This window comes from Empidonax traillii, unplaced genomic scaffold, assembly GCF_003031625.1.
Source record: "Empidonax traillii isolate 1590-97213 ecotype Southwest subspecies unplaced genomic scaffold, ASM303162v1 scaffold321:size1084243, whole genome shotgun sequence".
NCBI classification, from domain to species: domain Eukaryota; kingdom Metazoa; phylum Chordata; class Aves; order Passeriformes; family Tyrannidae; genus Empidonax; species Empidonax traillii.
In genome coordinates this window covers 701,803-723,305 of record NW_020955514.1, presented here as the reverse complement: position 1 = coordinate 723,305, position 21,503 = coordinate 701,803, and the positions used below count along the sequence as shown (strand labels likewise).

General features: G+C 38.3%; 1 protein-coding gene across 4 annotated transcripts in view; it reads right to left on the bottom strand.

Moving 5' to 3' along the window:
• The window catches only part of DOK7 (docking protein 7), a 58,254-nt gene that overhangs the window by 10,554 nt on the left and 26,197 nt on the right, over positions 1-21,503 (bottom strand). For 3 of the 4 annotated variants that reach the window (XM_027891386.1, XM_027891388.1, XM_027891387.1), the window contains exon 8: positions 5,927-5,969. In XM_027891386.1, coding sequence (XP_027747187.1) covers positions 5,927-5,969 — 43 coding nt within the window. Of the gene's footprint in view, positions 1-1,386; positions 1,578-5,926; positions 5,970-21,503 lie in introns of those variants that run through there. The other variant, XM_027891389.1, reaches the window with a different exon arrangement.

Here is a 21,503-nt window from a genome sequence, read left to right as displayed (position 1 = left end):
TGACCAGTGAGGAGACCACAAGAAACACTACACTGCGTTTACCAAGTGATCACTTCTCACTGCCCAGCCTCTACTTTGCCTTCTTGGAGTAGGTCACAAAGTCTTCAGGTCTGGGCTATTAAATTTCCTGACAAGGAGTCAGGACAGAAGAAAACACCATGTTCTATGATAAATTCCTCCTTGTTGAATTAAAACTACATTCATTATGAAGAACTTTGATCCACTCAGCCAAGCAACATTTCTGTCTCCTGTTTTGAAAATAGATACCTTGTTTGAAAGAGCATCCAAAGGCTAGAGCCACTGATTGAGAGGAGAAATACTGCAAGTACACCAGGAGGCTGTTTCATGTAAATGTAATAAGACTTCCTAGTGCTGTATTTTTGCCCTACAAAACTTCCCTGTTTGTCCTCTTCAATTTTCAAAGTAATTTCCTATCTTTCATGCTATACAAATGGCATTATCTGCAATACAGAAAAGCTGATGGGGATACTTAAAAATACTTATTTGCTCTAAAGATTTCACCATATTAAAAAATGCCTTCCATCTCTCTAACAGACAACTTCAGAAGGGGTACAATCACTCAAAATTAGAAATGCTTTCAAGCACACTATTCAAATATTGCCTATCCAAGATGCCTGTTTAGTGTGTTGAAGAGAATCACAGAGGGTCTAACTACCTCTAGCTATTTTTCATCTTCCCACCACTGTAAGGCCATTCCAGCCCAGCCTTCTATCCTTAAAAGTGCAAAAGTGTTCAACTAGAATTATTACCATTTTCCTGTGCCAGGAAACTTGGTGTCTGCTTTTTTGAAAAATATACCCTCAAAGCTGCTTTAGATACATTTTCTCCAAAAATGTTGATACATCTAAAGCTCAGGATCTACACTGGTGAAGAATGGAGTTCACATAATATGTCTCTTTAACGGAAAAAAAAATCTGAAATAATCACTATATTTGCAAATAAGGTTCCTCTCCTTTGTGTTCTAGAAGACTGGGGTATGTAATTTCCCCAGGTTTCAGTGTCAGAGAAGGCATGGAGAAGCAAATCAGGAATGCAGAATAGACAGGATGAGAGGGTCACTGCGGCATGGACTTATCATCTTCTGTTACCCCCAAAGCAGGGAACAGGAACCTGCTGGATCTGCTCAGCCCAGAGGATGAAGCAGCACCATTTGGCTCATTCACTAATATATGGTTTCACCACAATGGCTTTTTCTTTTCCCCTCCTAGAGAAAGGCCCCTAGTAATTCAGGCAGTCAATAAAGTCAAGGTTTATCTTGTAAATGCAATATGTATTTTAATCAGCTGGCTTTTTGAGAGCATCTGCATTTCTTCCCCTACATTTTGAGTGTGCTTGTAGAATAAAGCATGACCAAGAAAGAGCATGTCACATCATGACAGGGTTTTATTCATCAGTTTCTCATTATAATGATGCTCTTCTATTACAGTGTTTAGTCCTATAAGGTAAGACATTACATATTTATGGTGGACACTGCTCAGCACAGTCCTTTACTGGCTCAATAAAAATATCAGAGTGCATTTGGTCTTCCTACATCTAAAGAGCTTAAAATATGTTTCCTGAAAATAATTGTGAATTATAAATTATTTTCAACCTAAACAACAATAGCCACCATAGTATGGTCCAGTTCCTTCTTTCTCATTGCTCTCAATTAATTCCTTGAAAACTTACTCCTAAGCTTGGAATAGAAGTATCAGGCTACATAGGTTTGCAATAAAAAATTTTAAAAATGTACAAAAGAAAACCTATTCTTCCATCATAAAAGATAAGCTGTCAGAGAGCTGACGCCATTTCAACACCTATCACCTGTTACATACTTAATTTTATTCTTTGTTTTCGTCTTCCTGCCTTGTGTCCCTATCTAGCTAAGAACAATTTAATAGAGATGTAATGTTCACAATTAGAATTCAGCTGACATTTCATCTGAATTCCAATCCACAGCATTGTTTTATGTTTATTCCTTAATTCATCCTCTCAGAACATTTCCTATCATGCATTGTGTAGGTTTGGTATTACAAGCAAAGAGGCTGTCAGAGAGCAAGAGTGTCTGTTGCAATGCTGATGAATTTGCTCCCATGGAAAACAAAAAAAAATTGAAAAGAAGAGAGATAATTTATGAGTCACAAAACAATACTAAAGTACCCTGCTTCCTTGGGAGGATATTTGTTGACTTATTTGCCCATTCAACTATTGACTTCTGGAAAGCCAGAGCCCATGACACAGAAGTACAGGAAGATCAGACCTCCCACTACAGAAGTTTAACTGGAGTGTTGAAATACTCTGGGTTGGGCCTGGCTCCTGGGAATGCCCAGGTAGCCAGATTCCCTGTGGGAATTGGGAAGGGACAAAAGTTTCTGATATAGAGTGCATAGAGCTAGCCTGAAATGCCTTCTCCAGGGATTGCAGTGTCCCTAAGCACTTCTGCAAGCCACTCCACTTCTCAACTTGGCTTCTCTAAATAGGAGTCTTGGGATTCGGACTGCTCAGTTCGCACGGAGCGGGTTGGCAATTAAAGACAGAAATAGTGGCATTTCCCTCAGGACAAAATTAGTGGCATTTCCCCTCCACACAAAACAGCCTCATGGTTTAAACATCATTCATAAAACAGGATTGTTTTGACAGAGTTCTACTCAACTGAGAAAATACAAACATTTTGAAGGAGAACATGACAACTTTTTAAGTAAGAGCTGGAGTTTCCTTAGCTAAGTTGTTGCAATGGAATAGAAAGTAGCACAAGATTTAAATAAGAGGTCTAAACCATAATGAGAAACAGCAGAGCTGCTAGGAAGTACATTCTTAATGTAAGAGTAGCCAAGGACTTTGGATGACTTAAGGTGCATTAAGGAGCCTCATTGCAGAACATGCTAACACCTGTCAGACATACACACAGAAGTACAGCCAAACCTCAGGGCAGAGACTCTAGCTGCAGCCCTGGTTTTCCTACAATACTTTGATTTATCGTACCAGAAAGATAATGAAGATACGGAGAAGCTCTTCATGCTTGTCAATTCATTTGGTGAAGGAATGTGCTTTCCTTTCACCTCTCAGCACTGAACGTGCACCTCATTCCTGATCCCTTAATTCAAAATATATAAGCAGTTCCTGAGCAAAAGACCTATACACATATCTCTGAAATTGCAAGCAGAAGATCAAGCTAAAGAATTTCTTAAGCAGACATGAGAATTTCCATAAAGGTCCCATGAGAAATTCTCACACAAAGTGTACTAAACTGAGGTGCCTCCAGAACTCAGCACTCTCAGAAATCAGGAAATCTGAATCACATTTTTGAACCTCTATCCTGTCACAGTATTTTAAGGTCCATTATAACTATAAATGCAGCCTATTATACTTAAGAGCACACATTCCCACATTGTACAACTCCAAAGAATCCCTTACCTCGATCTGTAGTACAAAGCTACAATAACAGTGGGAACATTTTCCTCCTACAAACACAAGTGATCTAATTCAGTCTCTCTTTTTAATCAATATTTATATTATTTATAACAAAGCCAACCAAATTATTTAAACCAGAATTAAATGATTCACCCCAACTTGTTTTTTTTTCCATCTAGTAATACAAATTCAGAATTGTTGCAGCATTTATGAACACTTTTTGGCTTCCCATTAGAAATAAACAAGTTTTTTATTTCTCTATGGTTGCTGAGGCTGTTGCTCAGCATATGTAACTAAGAGTAGAAAGAGAATATCATCACCAACATTCACTACCAATAAACTGAAAAATATTTAAACAATTGATCCTGACTGTTTAACTCCATGCCCTGCTACAAAACTGAAACACTCGAGACCAAAAGTATGGTATAGAATATGTGGGCATCTATAGCACAGGGAGGAGTAAGTCTGCATTCTACAGTGTACTTGAATAAATATACTACACAGTCCTCTCTGTGATAAAAAAGAAATGTGTTTGAGACTAAGTCAATGGCTGCACTAGCAAAATATATAACTGGGTATTGGGTCATTGTACAATTGTTCATGGTAGTAGAGGTATCTTGCCATGTATAAGACAGGTTTTGAAAGTAGTTTCCTCAAATTAGTGTACCCTTATGTTATCCTCAACAATGGATAATAGTCTCTCATCATAGAGAAACATAGGAAAGTTCTGATGATGTTTATTCCAACAGAACCATGTGAATGACTGCTCATCCCCCTGGGACCTTCAATTAATGGCTTAGATTTGAGAGTCAAAGACTACAGAACTGTTTTGAAAGCTCTGCAATGCCAGGTTCAATTACACTTGAAATCTTCATGTATATAAAAGACAAAACTTTAAATACCTAAGGACAAGAAAAATGCAATGAGACAGAGAAAGCTTCAGTTTCTTTTGTTTTCTGAAACATAGTGTAGTATTGAAGAATAAAGTTGTACTGGTATTAGAGCATTTGAGAGATGGAACCTCAGAAAGATAGCTAAAAACTTCAGTCACTGGCTTTAGATGCTGCACTTGCCTTAAGCAGTTATACTTATTCCAGTAAGTGTTCTTTTCTTACACAATATTTTCCCAGTGTACCAGGAAGGAAAACCCACCTAGTCAAATGTCTTCAGTCTTGTATCTTCTCTTTCTGTTGATCCAAAAGCTGTTCTGTATTTCTATAATTCCAATTTGCTTAATGATAGGTTTTCTCAAAACAGTTAACTCCCTCATATACCTGAATAAAGTTTTTTTCATCCATAGTTGTTTGCAACCATAATTAACTTGACACTGAAATTAATAGAGAAATAATATTGTGCCCACCACATACAGGATTCCCTGCATTTACACACACTTTAATCATAAGTGCTGTGGTTTCCTTGAGTTGATTAGAAGACTTGAAACTTGAGCATCAGAAGGAAAGATAAAATCCTACCTACACCTCTATAAATCAAGAGTAATTCCACTGACTCGAGTGGAATAACTAGGAACAAGATCTGCTAAATGCTTCTGGATTTTCTCCTGCTAAGACAGACAAAGGAATAGAGTTTCTTATAACCTTCTCCAGAGACACCTCCTGATCCTAGATATCTTACTGGATTTGTTCACACAAGTATCACACTGCTTTACAGAACAAGGTTTTTAAAAGCCCTAAAGAAACCCAACACAAAGAGCTGCTGTTCTATGTCTATTGGAAGCAGAAAACCTATGAAATTTAATGGATCTGATGAATTATTTGGCAAGGAATATATTAAGAACTATAAAGGCATTTAAGATACTAACCAAATTATTTTCATAGATCTCTTCAAGGACTAAGATGGAGATGTTACACAAAACCAATGAAATATTATCTTTGGTGTAAAATGATAATTCAAAGGTGCCAGACCAGTTTGGCTACATTAGAAAGAGAAGTCAGAAAACCAACACGTTTTACTGATAGGAAGGTCTACAGTACAAAGATGGTCAGTGTGTTACCTTTGCCTAAATAATTTTTCCAGACCCAGATACTCAGTGTCCTCTCATTAGTGATTTTGTTGGTCAATCAATAGTTTTAATGACATGAGAAAAGCATCTCTGGGAACATTCCTGTTGTTTTGTGCGAAAACTGGCTATGCACATATAAATCAAATTTCCCTTTGGTGTTAATACAGCCTAAAAAGAACGCTTTCTTGGTGTTCTTCAAATATGTAAGCAGAAAAAGTACTATACAGCTTCATACAGAAACTGACAACTGTGAACCTCTGTAGATTAAAAAAAGGAAGGAAAACACAAATACATTAACCCTTGCAACCAAAAAGTTACTACAGATTACAATGTATTTCATAATTTGTAGTCATGAACTGCAGCAGCAAAACCAAGCAAGAACAGGATATCTCTCAATATAGTCTTTAGTTTTGCTTCCATAAATCTGTTTTTCTTATCACAATTTGAGATTTAAACATTATCCTTTAACAAACCAAATAACTAAATGACTCCTACCTGATGTAGCTGGTAAGACTCCAGATTGTAATACTGCTGTTCCCTAAAGAAAACAGAAAATTTTAGAATGAAAAATCTTTAAAAGATATAGAAACTTCACAAAATATAGGAAGAATGGCAGAGAAATCACTTCACCATCACTAAAGCTTAGCAAGTGGTTTAAAATCCAGAACAGATGCAAAGGTGCTCAGACATGAAGGTGTTCAAAACGTGTAAGTTGAAAAACCTTACAGAAGGGTTTGGGGTATTTTTCTGTGCACGTCTTAGTCACATACCCTAGAAAAGGCTAATGAACTTGGCTTTAGATGCTTTGCAACTGTAGGACGCAGGATGAAGCAAAAAAATTTTATGTTGAGACAAAGAGGATATCAAGCTGGAGTAACAGGATTAACAGACGTAAATTAAGGTCAGGCCTATATTTGTTTAAAATGGTAGGTGCTGCGAGCAGCCAGAAGCCTCGTGTACTCCTGATTTAGCCCCATAAAACCAGCACAGAGCTTTCCTCACCTAAATACACAGACTTGTGACCTGTGATCTCTCTCCATTTCCTATGCTTTCTTACAAAGTGGTGGTTTTTCCGAGACACGTAGGACTTTACATATACTTCGTGTACATCTCCTCCCCACGAAGGCACTGTGTTGACTTCCCACACACAAAACAGATTATTTGCCTATTATCCACCTAGAAGTTCGAGTCATGCTAATTCCTGCAAAACATTTTCTTAAGGAAAACATATTAAGATGTAAAGCTCATGACATGAGACCATCACAAAAAAACTGTCGGAGTTAGCAACTAGATCCAACTTCAGTTAAAGTTTAGTGGAAAGGCTTTCTTTGGGTCTGATGCACCTTGCCATGAACCAGAAAAATATTAGAAAATATTACCTTAATCCTGTTTCACCTAATAAAATAAACATTAAAAGAGCTCACTTGAACCAACTGAGGTGGGTTTTGAACCCTGCGACACAGAACAACTTTCAACAGTGGAATAACACACAACATACAAGATGATTCTGCCTGATCCTATTGCAAACATGGAACATACAGCTTCAGTATTTACTTGAGCTTTTATGCTAGCTATATATTTTATTACATAAAACACTGAATTTGAGCACCTATTTGGAGTAAAAGTAGAAGGGAGGAGAGGAAATCAGAAATATGGCCAAGATTCTATTTTTGAAGGAGAAAAAGCATCCCATAGCATTTCAGAAAATATTAAATGATAATTGACAAAGGTGCAAAAAGGCAAACAGAAGTACATCATATTCTATTACTTCTGCAACTCCGAGGCCTCCTGCTGCAATTCTCTATAAGGCAGAGACTTCACTAACCAGCAGTAGTGATGCAAGCTGGCAGAGAGACTTAAAAGGTTTTATAATTCTACAAAACACAGAAAAACATGCTTTTGCCTGTAGGAGAAACTCTTAAAGTTATTATGGCATAATGTATAAATGTAAGTGCATGGTTTTCAAATGCAGAGTATAATACATATCTCAACCAACCATATGATTACATCAAAGAAGAAAAGGGGTAAGTGACCTCACTCAAATAATATGCTTTTGTTATGCCTGCTATGATACTCAGACAATAACTAACAATGTGGTTATCTAAATCCTGCATATCTCATAATATTACTCATAAATATAAGTTAAACGTGTTTCCAACATATAATCTTTTATCTGTGACCCAAGAGCTGAGTGCTGAAGTACGTGATGCATGGTTGTTAGTTCAAACCACCTCACCACTACAACACCCACAGTAAATGGATATGCACCACTTGCATATCACACATCATGAACTACATGTCCAGGGCTATTTTAACTCTGGTAGTGATCTGGCTCCTGTCAGATGACATTCATTTTTTATGTTCTGCTTCCAAATATCTTGGGCAGCGTTCAATGACAGATGTTAGGAGAACCCACTAGTTTGATGCTGGGTCATTATTCATGGATTAGCTTGATTACCCTAAAGAGCTAAATAGAACCTAAGACTTTGTATTTATTTCTGTGTGTACAAGTAACCATCATAATACATAATCCTTTTTACAATCAAATTGGGATTGTTTCCCCCCTCTCTGTACATTAGGCATATCTTTGCCTTTCTCTCACCATTTTTTTTTACAGTTTAATTTTATTTCATTCAAACTTTCACTAACTTTAAATTTCATCAAATATATGATTTATCACACCATTTTCCATATTAAAAAAAAAAAGAGCAGATAAAAATGCTGTCCCATATGAAGAGCAGCATGCCTATCTTTCCCTGTATAACATTTTATGGACTATATACCTAATTCTGCTCTGCTGCTGATTATGGAGGTTTTAGTCTTTGGGCACAAGATTCGCTCAAAAAGTCTGGATCATCTAGTATAAGCTCCACAGTAAGAAGCAAAGATACTGTACTGCACAGTTTCCTGGTTTTAGAAGAATTTTTGCCAGATTCATAGTGACAAATGGCATCACAACTGCTTTGTAAGCTCAACTCCATGGTGTAAAAAGGAGCCAGAAGCTTGTAAGTTAGATGGGTAGGAACAAAAACGGAAAATATTGTCTTAAGATTACTGCCCCCCATTACTGGCTCTAAGGGTAGGAATTGATGGATAGCTGTTCCACATAAAGTAGGCATTTTCATGGAAGCAAAATATTTTTGTTTCCTATTTTGCCTCCTAAAAAGGAGGAAACTACACTTCCAAGCAGACCAGCTTCTGTAGGTTTTCATGCCAAGCAGACCTCCATCATCACTGGCAAGAGGAATGAAATGCCATTCACCTGATAACTGTGTCAGCATTTCAGACACACCTCATCAGTCACAGCTTATGTAATTCCCTTTGTGTATTTTTGGAAATAAAGCTTTTCTTTCAGCTCATCTAAGTTTGGCAGCTTTTTACAGCTCCATTATTTTGCACCTACTGAGAGTTCTCAGCACAGAAACACATGAACCTGTTGTAGCCGGTCCAGAAGGAAGCAAGGACACAAAAATAAGGGGAGGGTTGGAGAAATTCTCCTATTTGGAAAGCCTGAAAGAGTTGGGGCTGTTCAGCCTTGAGGAGAGAAGGCTCCAGGGAGACCTTACAGCAGTCCTTTCATACCTAGAGGGGGTTATAAGAAAGATAGGGACAGACTTTTTATCAGAGCCTGTTGCGACTGGACAAGGGGTAATGGTTTTAAACTAAAAGAGGGTAGATTTAAACTGGATATAAGGAAGACATTTTTTACCATGAGGGTGGTGAAAAACTGGCACAGGTTGCCCAGAGAGATGGTGGATGCCCCATCCCTGGAAACATTTAAGGTCAGACTAGATGGGGTTCTGAGCAATCTGATCTAGTGGAAGGTGTCCCTACTCACTGCAGAGGGCTTAAACTAGATGACCTTTAAAGGTCCCTTCCAGCACAAAATACTGTCTGCTTTTTAGGTGTCAGTTGCCTTAGTCTAAGCAGATGCATGAAGTTTTGCCCCAGTCTGAAGAAGAAAGGCTCAACATAAACTAGAGGCTCCCAGATTCTTCTTGTTATGAAAGAGGACATCGTACTTGACACAAGAGAAGCAAATATTTGCATTCTGAGATTTTTATTCTGCACATACCAAAATTGCACTCATAAACAGAGGCTCAATTGTTATATTGGTCAAATGCTTAATTTTCACAGAGGAGATGATCTAGATTTTTCTTTTCTCTCCCCTCCTTTATTTTAAAGCTATTACGCAATATCAAGGCCATGCAAAATATCCAGTTTTTCAAGAGGAAACCATCAAAATCATGACTCAAAATCCCTGAGTCCCTGAAATGCAAAAACTGGGGAGCAGAGTTCTCTAACAATGAACAAACACTCTCCTACCTGCTGTATACAGCTGGTGGTACTTCATCACAACTCCCTGACAGCTTCACACAGTTGGGGTTTAAAGGGAAGCAGCAGATTAGTTACATTATATAATTTATGACAATAAAGTTGAACTGTCAGCAACTTCACAAAGGAGCAAAGGACTCAGTGAGAAATCCTGAATGAAGATTTTGAAATCAGCGTCACAAGGAAAAGTTTAGAGTGCTTTTAGAAAACAGAAAAGAAACAGTACTGATCATGTCATGCAAAGCTCAGATATTTCAGCATAAAGAAACCAGCCCCTAATGAAACTGACACTTAAAGTACTTTCCTCATGACAATTAAAGACTATGACTTATTCTATGATTCTAAATCACCAGAAAAGTTTACAGCTTGAATGCTTAGGCTACCATAAGAAAAAAATAATTTAAAAAAAAATCCAAGGAAAGATCAACAAATACAGACACATGGATGAACCTTTAAAGGTCATGTGCATTGATGGGCAGTTTCACCATGCCCAGCAGTTGATCACATTCTGAACAAAAGATACCAAATTATTAAGCTCTATGATCCTTCGTAACAACTCCAAATGAAACAGAAGCTCCTGCCTATGGCAAGCTTCAGGTGCAGGGCTCCAATTTCAGCCACAAGCTCTTGATCTCCCAGCTTTATCTGTTGCAGGCCAACTGTCAGCCTACAGAAAGATTGCTGAAGCGAGTTCAGAAACATCTCCGTTTGCTCAGCCCAAGCATCAGTTATTTTATGAGGCATGAAGATGGCACCTTCAGTGGTATTGGCAAGCCATGGCCTGTGCCACATTAAAGTACACCCCTTTAAAACTTGTAGAATAATCACAGTTCCACTAAATTACAAGTTACAGGTCTTGTTTAAACAACAGAAGTGAGAAAAACCAAAAGTATCATTTAGTTCTAGTCCAGATTTGTTTTTACAGAGGCCTCTTTAGTTGTGATTTTGATATGCTTCTATTGAGAGAGGCCTCCTGCTTCTTGCTCTGGGCTTCCCATCTGCCTGCAGCCACCAGCCCTTTGTCACACAACCCAGAATACAGCCACTGGCATCAGAATAAGATCATTAGCTCCGAAAATGACACGCCTTGCCTCTAGCATACTCTGAAGCTGTCCACTCATGGCAGAGAAGGAAAAGCTGGACTGAGTACTCCGACACAACTAACAAAAGCCAGTACCTGGATCCAGCTGCCAGCTACCAGCAACAGCCCAGAAATTCAGGTGGTGGAGTCTCGGTTGCAATACTGAAAGGTCAGATTTCAAGTTCTGCTACTGATAACATCTGAGCACATGGGGAAGCTGACACAGCAACAAGGCACGTGATTTGCTGTTGTCTTTGGCTTTTCAAAACCAGACATAGAATTATTACATACTGGACAGTCACAGTAGAAGTGTGCTGAACAACTGGACTGCACTGCAATTACATGGTCACATAGCATTTTTTCCATGGGACATCTGTCTCATTCACTACACAAGAGGGACATATGTGTGGGTACAATCAAGATGGCACGAGCAACTGTAAATCTGTCAATTCCTTAACAGTGAGGGGCTTAACTTTTCAACCTAAATAACATCCTTTTAACATCACATACATGTCTCATTATGTACAGAGGTATTCAGAATTCTAGAGGAAGCAGCTATGCAATACCATCCAAGGCACATAAAATATCTGTCATAAACACATCAGTGGAGTTTCTGTCTGCTTCCAGGCACTACTGTGAGACAAGCTTGTATACCTGCTAGACAAAAAAAACAAGCCAAGGGCACATACAGCTGGCCCAAAGCAATAATGCATTCTAAGTACATATCAAAGTCTGAAGGCACACAACACCAATGCATGTATTTGATAAACATGGCCAGAATTGGTGGAGGAGTTAGAAGACAGGTACTAAAAATTCTTCACGAAAAATAAAAACACCGTATGCAAATACCATAGAATATATTCATCAAACTTCACAACAGGGGAACAGCATCTCCTGATTTCAGAGCACAGAAACCAGAACAAATACACCTGTGAACTGATGCTAGATACATAATAAAATGTATTAACATCAGCCTTCACTACCTCATTTTTCACCAGGTATATCTCATAGCAATCATTCCATCATTCAGGACATGAACGATTCCTTACACAACTGCCATTAAATCAAATCATCAAATACTCTCAGCTCAGAAATTATAACTGCTTCTTCTTCAACTATGAGGTCTAAGAACCAAGGCAAATACCTCTTCTATAACAGAGTTCAGCATGTAGTATATTCTTAGGGCCAAAAGAAAGACAACCAATTCTTCCAGGTTATAATAATCAGCTACACTGTTCCCCATAACTCCTCAGTTGAGCTGTCCTGATTTACAGTAGCAGATGATGTTCTGCAATTTTATGAAAAGGAAATTTTAATTTAAGCATTAAGACACCCAGCAGATTTTCTGATTCAAAATAGTGTTGGCAACGTTTTAGAGACGTTTTCATAGCAACATTACATTCCCTTCTCCCCTTCTCAGAGCCTTGATCAGCTTCTCTCCTGTCAGTTAAACCATCTCTCCTAAGGCACAAACAGAAACTCCTGCTGCAGTGCTTATGCAGAAGAGTTCAAACACACTTGCCCAGACTGATGGAGGTTCAGCAGTGTACCCACAGCATTGCTTTAGCCATTCGTATTTTCACAGGTGAACACAAGTGCTGTTATTCAGCTTGCAGCTGAGTCATAGTATATACAGTAGCTTTAGCCATGCAAAAAGGCAGGATGTGTTTCTCTTTTAGAAGTTGTAAGGCTTTTAATTCAGTTCTGGTAAGTGGAGGAAAAAACCTTTTCCTATTTATGACTTTTTTTATATAGAGACTGGCACTTTTAAAATCTTGTCAAGTACAATGGAAAAAAAAAGTAATGTACACAAAGTTAAAGAGGCTTCAATTCTGTGTATTCTGGTTTATGTTTCATATATCCCAAATTCCAACAGGGGGTAGCATTACACTACTGCAAGAACATTTGATATTTAGAATATACTGTTTCCCCACATTTGTTAGTCTGAGATTCTTTGTCCAATAGATCTGTTAATTTCCACTCCTTCTGCACCAAGTGAAAACCACTCAAGGCAGAGACTCCTGCAAAATTTCTGTAACACTGAAAATTAGGCTCAGATGGGCCCAAACAGGTATGAAAAGCAGCATATTTGACTACTGTGCAAATAAGCCGTGAGCAGTTCTCAGCTCATTCTTCTTGCTCAACGTGTAACACAAACAGGAGAGGCAAGGTGCACACAGATGGGATGCAAGACCTCACATGATCCTTTTGCTTTGTGTTTGAAAGTTCACAATGACTAACTGTGCCATCACTGATCATCTCAGTACTGCAGAGATACCTACGAAAACTTGACCAAAGGGAAGTACTGTTCTGTATTTTCTTAGAACAGCACATCCCAATACAAACAAGAGTTCTGAGTCAGAGCATTAGCCTGTTTCAAGACTTTCAGAAGTCAAAGTACTGTTTAGCAGGAAGCTTGGAGAGACTGAAAATAAATGAAAAGGACAATAATTAACATATAGATATATCCATGCAAGTATTCACAAAGGGATTCAGATGGCCTTGTTCCCTTGGTTTCGAACAGAGCAATTTATGGAAAATGTGCACCAGCAGAGACATTCAAAACAAAAGGTCTGATAATTCATTCATTTCTTTACACTAAGACATTTCTTTTCTGATAAGGAAAAAGGATAAGCTTCAACCAACATGCATAAGAGGCATTTTATACCTTTAAATTAAAAGATAGCTCTTATGCCACTGTATTGAGAAGTACCTTATCACAACTCTTCTTGTAAAAAGTAGTTCCCAATTCACAGAAGATGAATTCCACTAATTATACAAAAGTGCATGAAGTATCCCCTTTACTCAAGTTTTCTGCTTGCAACAAGATTTAAAATTGAAGTCAGTTATTCATGAAGAAAAGGGATTCTTCTTTGCAAACAGAGAGTTCAACTACAACTCTACAGCTAAAGTGACAATAGATAGAGAAGGGCTCAAATGAAAATATTTCAAAAGCTGGGAAAGTGAAATCTCAGGTCTTAGAGACAAATTAAACCTAACTCTATGGGTTCTTAGAGATGGAGAAAGTTTATGTTAAGCTGTCATGACCATTTAGAAACATTCACCTGGGGACTGCCCTAAGAAAAGTCTTTTCCTTCTTCTACTTCCCCCAAAGAGTGTTGTTCCACAGTGTGAACTTAGCTTCTGCTTGCACTAAAAATATACTCGTGCCTATTTTGTAGCCGATGGAGTCACGCCAATTTACATTAGACTAGTTACTTGATTCCTTCCTTCCAGCCCATTCCACATAAAGGCACAAAGAAAAGAATCCTTGTTATAACCTGTGCATCCTGTTCCACAGAGAGAGAACTAGAGTGGGCTTAATTATGGGCCTATGAAGAATTAAAATGAAAGCCTTGCAATATGATCTTCACATTCATTTTCCTTCTTTTCAGCCTCAGATTTAGAGCTATGGTTAGTCAACTTCTTCCAGGAAAAAAAAAAAAAAATTAACAAGATAATCAGCGATCATCAGTAGAAAGAAATGGATGGAACTGGAAGGACAAATAAGGGAGAGAAAGCTCAAAATAGTAAAATTAAGACAAGTGTTTTTCTTTATCCCCAGCCCATCACTGAAATTATGGTTTGTCAAAAGTAATGAAACTATAATTAAGCTGCACAGCTTCAAAGGATACAGATACTTAACTGTGCATGGGGGCTGCCCACAGGCTTCTTCTATATCAGAGAGCACTGCTATAAATTATTAGGTACAATTATTTCTGCAGTTTTTTTCAAATCTTTCTATAGTAGTTATCTCCATAGCACGTGTGTTCTGCTCGACTTTGTGCCTCGAGGAATGAGATGAATTGGCAAACTTCATCTGGAAATGTTTTCCTCGTGCTACAGGGGATTCAAGTATACAGTTACCAGCCCTGATATAGCCCACTTAGCACTTCTATGCCCTTGTAATAAACCAGATCTGGGAAAGGTTTATATTTCCTTAATATTTTCCAGGCTCAAATTTCTTGTACATTCAAAATTGCTTCCAATCAGCATTGAATTAGCAGAAGATTCCACAGAATCCAGACTACTGCAGAGGATGCGGCTAGGGGAGAGGGAACACAGCCAGAGTTCATGTCCCACTGATTCCCAGCTGTTGAAACAGTCATTTTAGTTGACTGACAGCTGGCTGCTGCACTTTATCCTGTGCACAGCCCGACACCCTCATGTGACAAGACTTAGGAGCACAAAGTCAGCTTTAAAGCCCCTTTTCCATCTACCCTTTGGACTTGTGTGGGATTGAACTGCTTCAGAGAAAGTCTCAAGGTCTGCTTCCTTTCATCTACCCTGCTTTGGGAAAAGATACATGGAAATACATAAAATACCAAGCAGGACATACAAGCAGAACTTGTATGCAGTAAATGCACTTTATTGCAGCCTAGAAGCCCATATGTAAGACTCTGGTATTCACTCACCCCATCCTGGCTTTTATTTATCCTATGCATTACAGTCCTTTGTTTTGATCTTAACATCTCCATCCCACCCAAGGAAGCTCAGTCTAACTTCTACACACACAACTAAGACACGAATTTTGTGTCATTAGAGACACATTAATGCATCAAACTTCACTGGAGCTGAACCAGAGGGAATGGAAAAACAACAGTAGCTCCAGATAACATTTTTCCCTATACTTCCATCCTACATTCATGGGTTGAATTACTGTGTGAAGCAAGTTAGTTTTTCAAGACACAAAATGCTGTTACACTAACAAGGATGGCCAGAGTGCAAGGAAGTCCTTCCCTCTGCAATGTAATTTAGGAATGGAACAGAAAAGTTTGTGTGCAACTGGTAAACAGTGGGATAAAGAGCTTTATTTACATTCCAAAAAAGATTTGCTCAGTTGGTCAGGTGCAGTAACTTTGAGGTCTCATTGTGTCACCCTGGTTCTGACCCAGAGTTCCTACATTTCAAAACTGAGTAAAAAGAAAAAAAGGCACTGCATCAAAAAAATTTGCAAACTTAGATGTGATGTAAGCCATAAGGATTTGATGCAAATCCATAAGGATTTTAGAAAAAAAAAAAAAATAAGAAAACATAATGCAGTTATGGGGTTTTTTTCTCCCTCTGTTGTTACAACTCAGCTTGAAGTTCAGTCACATCCTCAAGCATGTTCTTGACAACTTACTCCTTTCTAAATGCTAAAAAACTGCTCAGCCCTCAGGCCAATCCCATTCTTAGAAAGAAATTATTTTCAACTGTCATGTCCTCAGTCATAGACTTTCTGAATCCACTGAATGTAAAGATTCTTGCATTAATAACTTCTTTCCAGTAACTTTCAAGAACTGCAGTTCTTGAAAGACACCATTATTCAAGCTCAATTTCTCACACAAAAATAATTTCTCTTGAAATTAGTGATAGGTTTGCCATCTTTTAAAATCAAAAATTGTGGAGCAGCTGTTTCACCCTTGCAAGTTGATTTTCTCCTTTAGCTACTCTTATTAAAGATTTCCTTTTCTGTACATGGTTCACTTGAAAGGCAAAACAGAACTTTCTGTCTCACTGCAGCCTGGAAAACATTGCATTTAATCTAAGCACTAGCACCTGGATATAATTAGTGTCCACATCCAAAGTACTGCAGAAACACCATCCCATCAGTCCTGACAATAGCCTTAGGAAGCAAACAGGATCCAGACACAGATATTATGCAGTTAGGTAGACTGAGGTAAGCTGGTCAGAGCCACAATAATAAAATCCTAACAAGAAATTCCTGGATCAGTCCAAATCTCCAGCTTCTTACCACTCTTTATGTAAAGTGAGACAGGGCCCAAAACACCACTCTGCCTTCACAAATTCCTGCCAGGAGTCTGCCAAAGACAACCAGCTCCATAGCACAGTGGGCACTTTTGTCAAATGCATCCAACACTAATCCAGGCAGAGCAAGAACAACAGACTTCAGTACAGATTCCTTCTGTATTTCCTGAGGTCCAGAGCAATCAACTCCACTCTTCCACTATGGGACAGGGTTTGAAGTCTGCTTCTCTTAGATATCGCAGATCCATCATATTTAAGTCACATGCAGAACAATTCTCTTATGAAGTGAACACTTCAGTTACACTGATTTCAGAGGCCCTGCTTCTCATCTGAGTGTCAGAGGAAAGCTGCTGAAGTTTGCAACAAGTCTTCTGCTCACTGGAACATTTTGGGCAGGAGTGTACAGTTGCATAAGAGGGAAATTTGGCAGCCTTATCTTCTGTATGGACCTATAAAGAATTTGCTTTCTTTTCTCCCCCAGACAAGTTCCCAAGCATTTCAGCAGAAGCACTCAGAGCTATGGATAGTAAAGCAATACGTAAAATCACGAAGCAACTTTAAAACAGTCCATCCTGAAAACTGGTAGGCATTTCTATATCAGAATGGTTTACGCACATTTACTAATTTCTTTGCCTAAAGGAAGTATTCATTCAATTCTGAACATAAAAATACCCTTCAGTGATTCATTCCTCAGACTGGTTCATGGAGCAGGTTCAGTGGAACAGGCAATAAACAATTTTCTATTCAGATGTGTTGCCACATATTTTCATGCTAACAAATGCCAAAATTTCATTACCTATATGAAGATGTTGTTACCATATTATTAAACTTTGCTAAATAATATTAGGAAAAAATATTTGCTTTTAATGAGCAAAGTAATACAACTTAGTATAGGGTTGCAGAATTACATGGGAAACAGTAAGGATTTTCCTTCATCACAACCTCTACACAACTGATACCTTTGGATCTAATCTGATTAAAAGTCCATATGGGATATTATCAGCTATATTGAAAGCACTTCCATAAATATCTTGAAGAAATAAGTATATTGAGAATCTTTAATTATGAAAACTAATTCCAATCCTATGTCGTTATGTGTTGTGGACAAGTTCAAATAGAGTTTGTATAATTTTTCTAGAACACATTTCATCCTTCTGATTTGCATGCTTCCAGTTTTAAGTGGCTCTGTCAAAAAACGGCTGGTTGGAAAGGTCACACCCCTACTGAGCATCTATTTTCAGTCCTCTCATCTACTCACAGTGAGCTGCTGTCAGCCCTCCACACATCCCATCCAAATGATTGCTATCCTACTGACACTCACCAATTCCTTCTGAGCCATGCAATTACTTTGATATCAGTGACTATTAATCAAAACAAAATATTTTCTGCTTAGCCTTCTTTAATGCACAATCATAAAAATAGAATGTTAGCAGACATTACAAACGTTGTAAATGTTTGTAAGTCAAGGAATTGAGGGTTTTTTTGAAAGTAAAGTTGTTAAATTTGTTTACGATCTTGCAGAAGGAGACGGACGACATGGGAGTAAAACTTGGGAATCTTAATCCAGGGCTGCCACTGGAGTTTTTTGCTTCCCCTGAGTTCAGTTCCATGTAATCTATGCTTTATGTCTTTTTGTGTTTTCTTCCTCTGCAGGTGAATTCTACTTTCTCCTTTTTATCAAATAAAGACAGAAAGTGTTTGCTAGCACTCTGTAGGATTCTGCTGAATTTTTCCAGAAAGAAACAGATTTGTATTTAGAAGGAGAAAAAAATATATAAAATAAAATTTAAAAAAATAAAAAGAGAGAGAGAAAAAAATTCCATTTTCCCATTTTGACCACATTCCTAGTGATCAGAAAAGTTTCCTTTACAACTGGATCAAAAACAAAAATTTCACAAACTTTAGATTCTAAAGGGAGTAATTTTTCCAGCTTTTATTGTCAGATAAAGCATTCTCTTTCAAAGCATTTCTTTCTCTCCCTTCAGGAAAGTTACTGCTCCCAACAGAGAAAGAAGTAGCCATCAGTATTAGTAATAATAAAAGCTATTATCCAGCTTGATTGTATTTAAGGGAGGAAGAAAATTTTTCCATTTGATCATTCGGATGGGTATAGAAGGTCAATTCTGTGGTCTTTCAATATCTTCATGGGTCTCTGACAGAAAAGCAATCCAGCAACTCTTCTGTTGGGTACAGAAGAATTAACTCTGCTGAGCTGCATTGTCTACATCCCCTCATGCACAAAAGATGTTCTCTTCTCTTGACATTAATATCTTTTCACTTACCAGGGCTTCTGTGGCAGGCACTTCTTTTCCCATTACAGACCATTACAGGCTTTCTGTTTCCCATAGTGCCTGATCCCAAGAAGCGCCAAGAGCTTAATTCTTATTATTCTGAATTTAGATTAGAACCTCTATTCCTTGCACAAATACTGTGAGCATTCTTTCATTATAGATGAAGAGTACCTTGAGTATAATTTTTTAGCTAAGAGATAAGGCAGCTTCCTACAGGGCCAAAAACAGATCTGCACAGTTCTGGCAGGGTTGGCATGTCTTGTATTTTACTGTGACATCTCAAATGCAGAGTCTTGCCCATTGAAAATGACCTTCTCTATGCAAACCTTTGGAAGAGTCAGGTCACATATGAGCCCTTACTCACAACAGCAATATTAAAGGAAACTGGGTCTTTTCTTGATTACTTGGGAGTGAAGTTGCCAAGAAGCATTATAATATTCAATAAAATAACAGTGCTAAACTGAGAAAAAAAAAGTTTCCTTCCCTGCAAGCTGATGGTAAGCAATGTCACAACACAGTGCATAAGCAGACCAGACAGTACTTCTGCAGGAGGATGGGAGTCAACCCTACAAGAGATTTGTAGTCCTGGCCAAAACTACAGAAAGGAAAATAAATCTAGTTCTAAGCCTGATACTACCCACACCCGTTTTATCCCCTTTCCTCCATCAGTTTCAACTGGAGAACATATTTTTGCTCTCATCTCTGATTTGTAGTGCTGTGTGTTTTTGTCAGCACAGCCAGCTCCAGAAATTACTGCATTTCACTGTCAAGAGCAGCAGCAGTGACAGATTTCTTCTGTTTCAGAAAGCTGAAAGATGAAGAATGGGTGGGTTTTAAAATGCTTTTGAATCCATGAAAAGTCAAAAAAAATAACACTATTGTAAAAATTTCAGAGCCTTTTACAGTAACTTTAGTGTAAGTAAAATGCCAGATTGCTAAATCATTGTCCAGTCCAGACACCTTATTTAGTGCTGACACATGTGATGTCACTGCAGGTTTGACTGCAGGTCAAGACTCAAAGAAAAACAACTGTAATTAAATCTTAAAAGAAGAGAGCACAAGAGCAAGTTTTCTAATTCATGCCAAAAGCCAGTAAGACCCAGAATCAAGGGTCATCAAAGTACAGAAGAGCCTCACAAACACACAATTACTCGGGTCAATACTGACAACTGACTTCCAGATTCCTCTGAGGAGCAAACTGTTCCTGTTATAGTTTTGACAGTACGTGTGTTGCCCAACTGCCCAGAGCTCTGACATTAAAGCAGCAATACAAGTAGCAACAACGCTGTAGAAGATGACAGATGCATCCTTCTCAGCTGAGAATTTAGACAGCCTGTAGCTTTTTTAAAGGTGGGAGGAAGCATAAAATGTTACAGCATAACACATCAATACTGTAAAAAAAAAAACCTCTGAAAAGAGATGTAAAAGGTGTGCAATTACAAATAATCATTCCTACACTTCCAGAGAAAGCATGGCAATAAACACACTACAAGATAAACACGTAAGATGTTTGGTCTCATGGGGAAAGAGGTAATGACTCCAACAGAAAAAAACCTGCTACAATAAAGTTGTAGATAGATAACAATATATTGTGATTTCTTTAGTATCTGTTTTCATACTACATTAGAGAACGGCACGACTAAAAGCCAAAAAAAGTTAAAATATTCTCAGCTGCACAGATGTGGCCATATAGTTTTGAAGCTGCTATTTCTCAAATTTTGCAATACAAGGTAACACCTTACAGGCCTTCTCTTTCACCACTCTCAGAAGTAGCATCTACAATGAAAGGAGACACACCAGCTAACTCCAGGGCTAAGGGGTTTGTATGGGATTTGGAAGACCAAGGCTGTATTCCCAACCCAGTTACGGGCTGCTCATGACCCTGGTAAAATCAGCCCAGGCAAGACCTCAGAAGAGACCTCAGCGGAGGATGCTCTTTAGACTTCAAGCCCCTTCTCTACCTAAAGACACATCAGCCTTGCTTCTCTCTAGGCCTAGTCTCTCCCTGGTCTCCAGTGCACAAGGGACACACAGATATTTATAACTGCTCTGGATCTACACAAGGACTCTGCACTCATCCAAGGCTGCAGGTGATTACCAAGCTCTGGAAAGGGGACATGGTAGTGCATGACTAAATACACTACTGAAGAGCCTGCTCAAGGATCACACTACAAACATGCATGTCTTCCTTTAGAGTTGCAATGCAAAATAAAGACAGACTAAAAGACTTAAATATCCTGTCACCTAAACAAAGCAACTCCCCGCTTAAAGCGAGACCCACATCCCCACAAGGCCAGGTTCTCCCGATACTGTGTATGGAAGGTTTCTTAGCTCCTCAGCACTGTGGATCCTGCTGCCTGACAAAACCCCTAAACTCTTTTGTCCATCATGACCACAACATTTCCACATTTCCACTTACTACAGATGTGCTGGAAAATTCAAAGTTTGAGTGATACAGTTATTGTGGTAGCAGGAACCATACTAGTACCTCAGAGAGGATTTGGGTAGACCAGCTCCTAATTTGGGACCATTATCTCCCAGGCAGTTTTGGTATTTTAAAAACATCAACTAAAGTAGGTGGCTGAATACCAATATAGATTGATGATAACAGCCA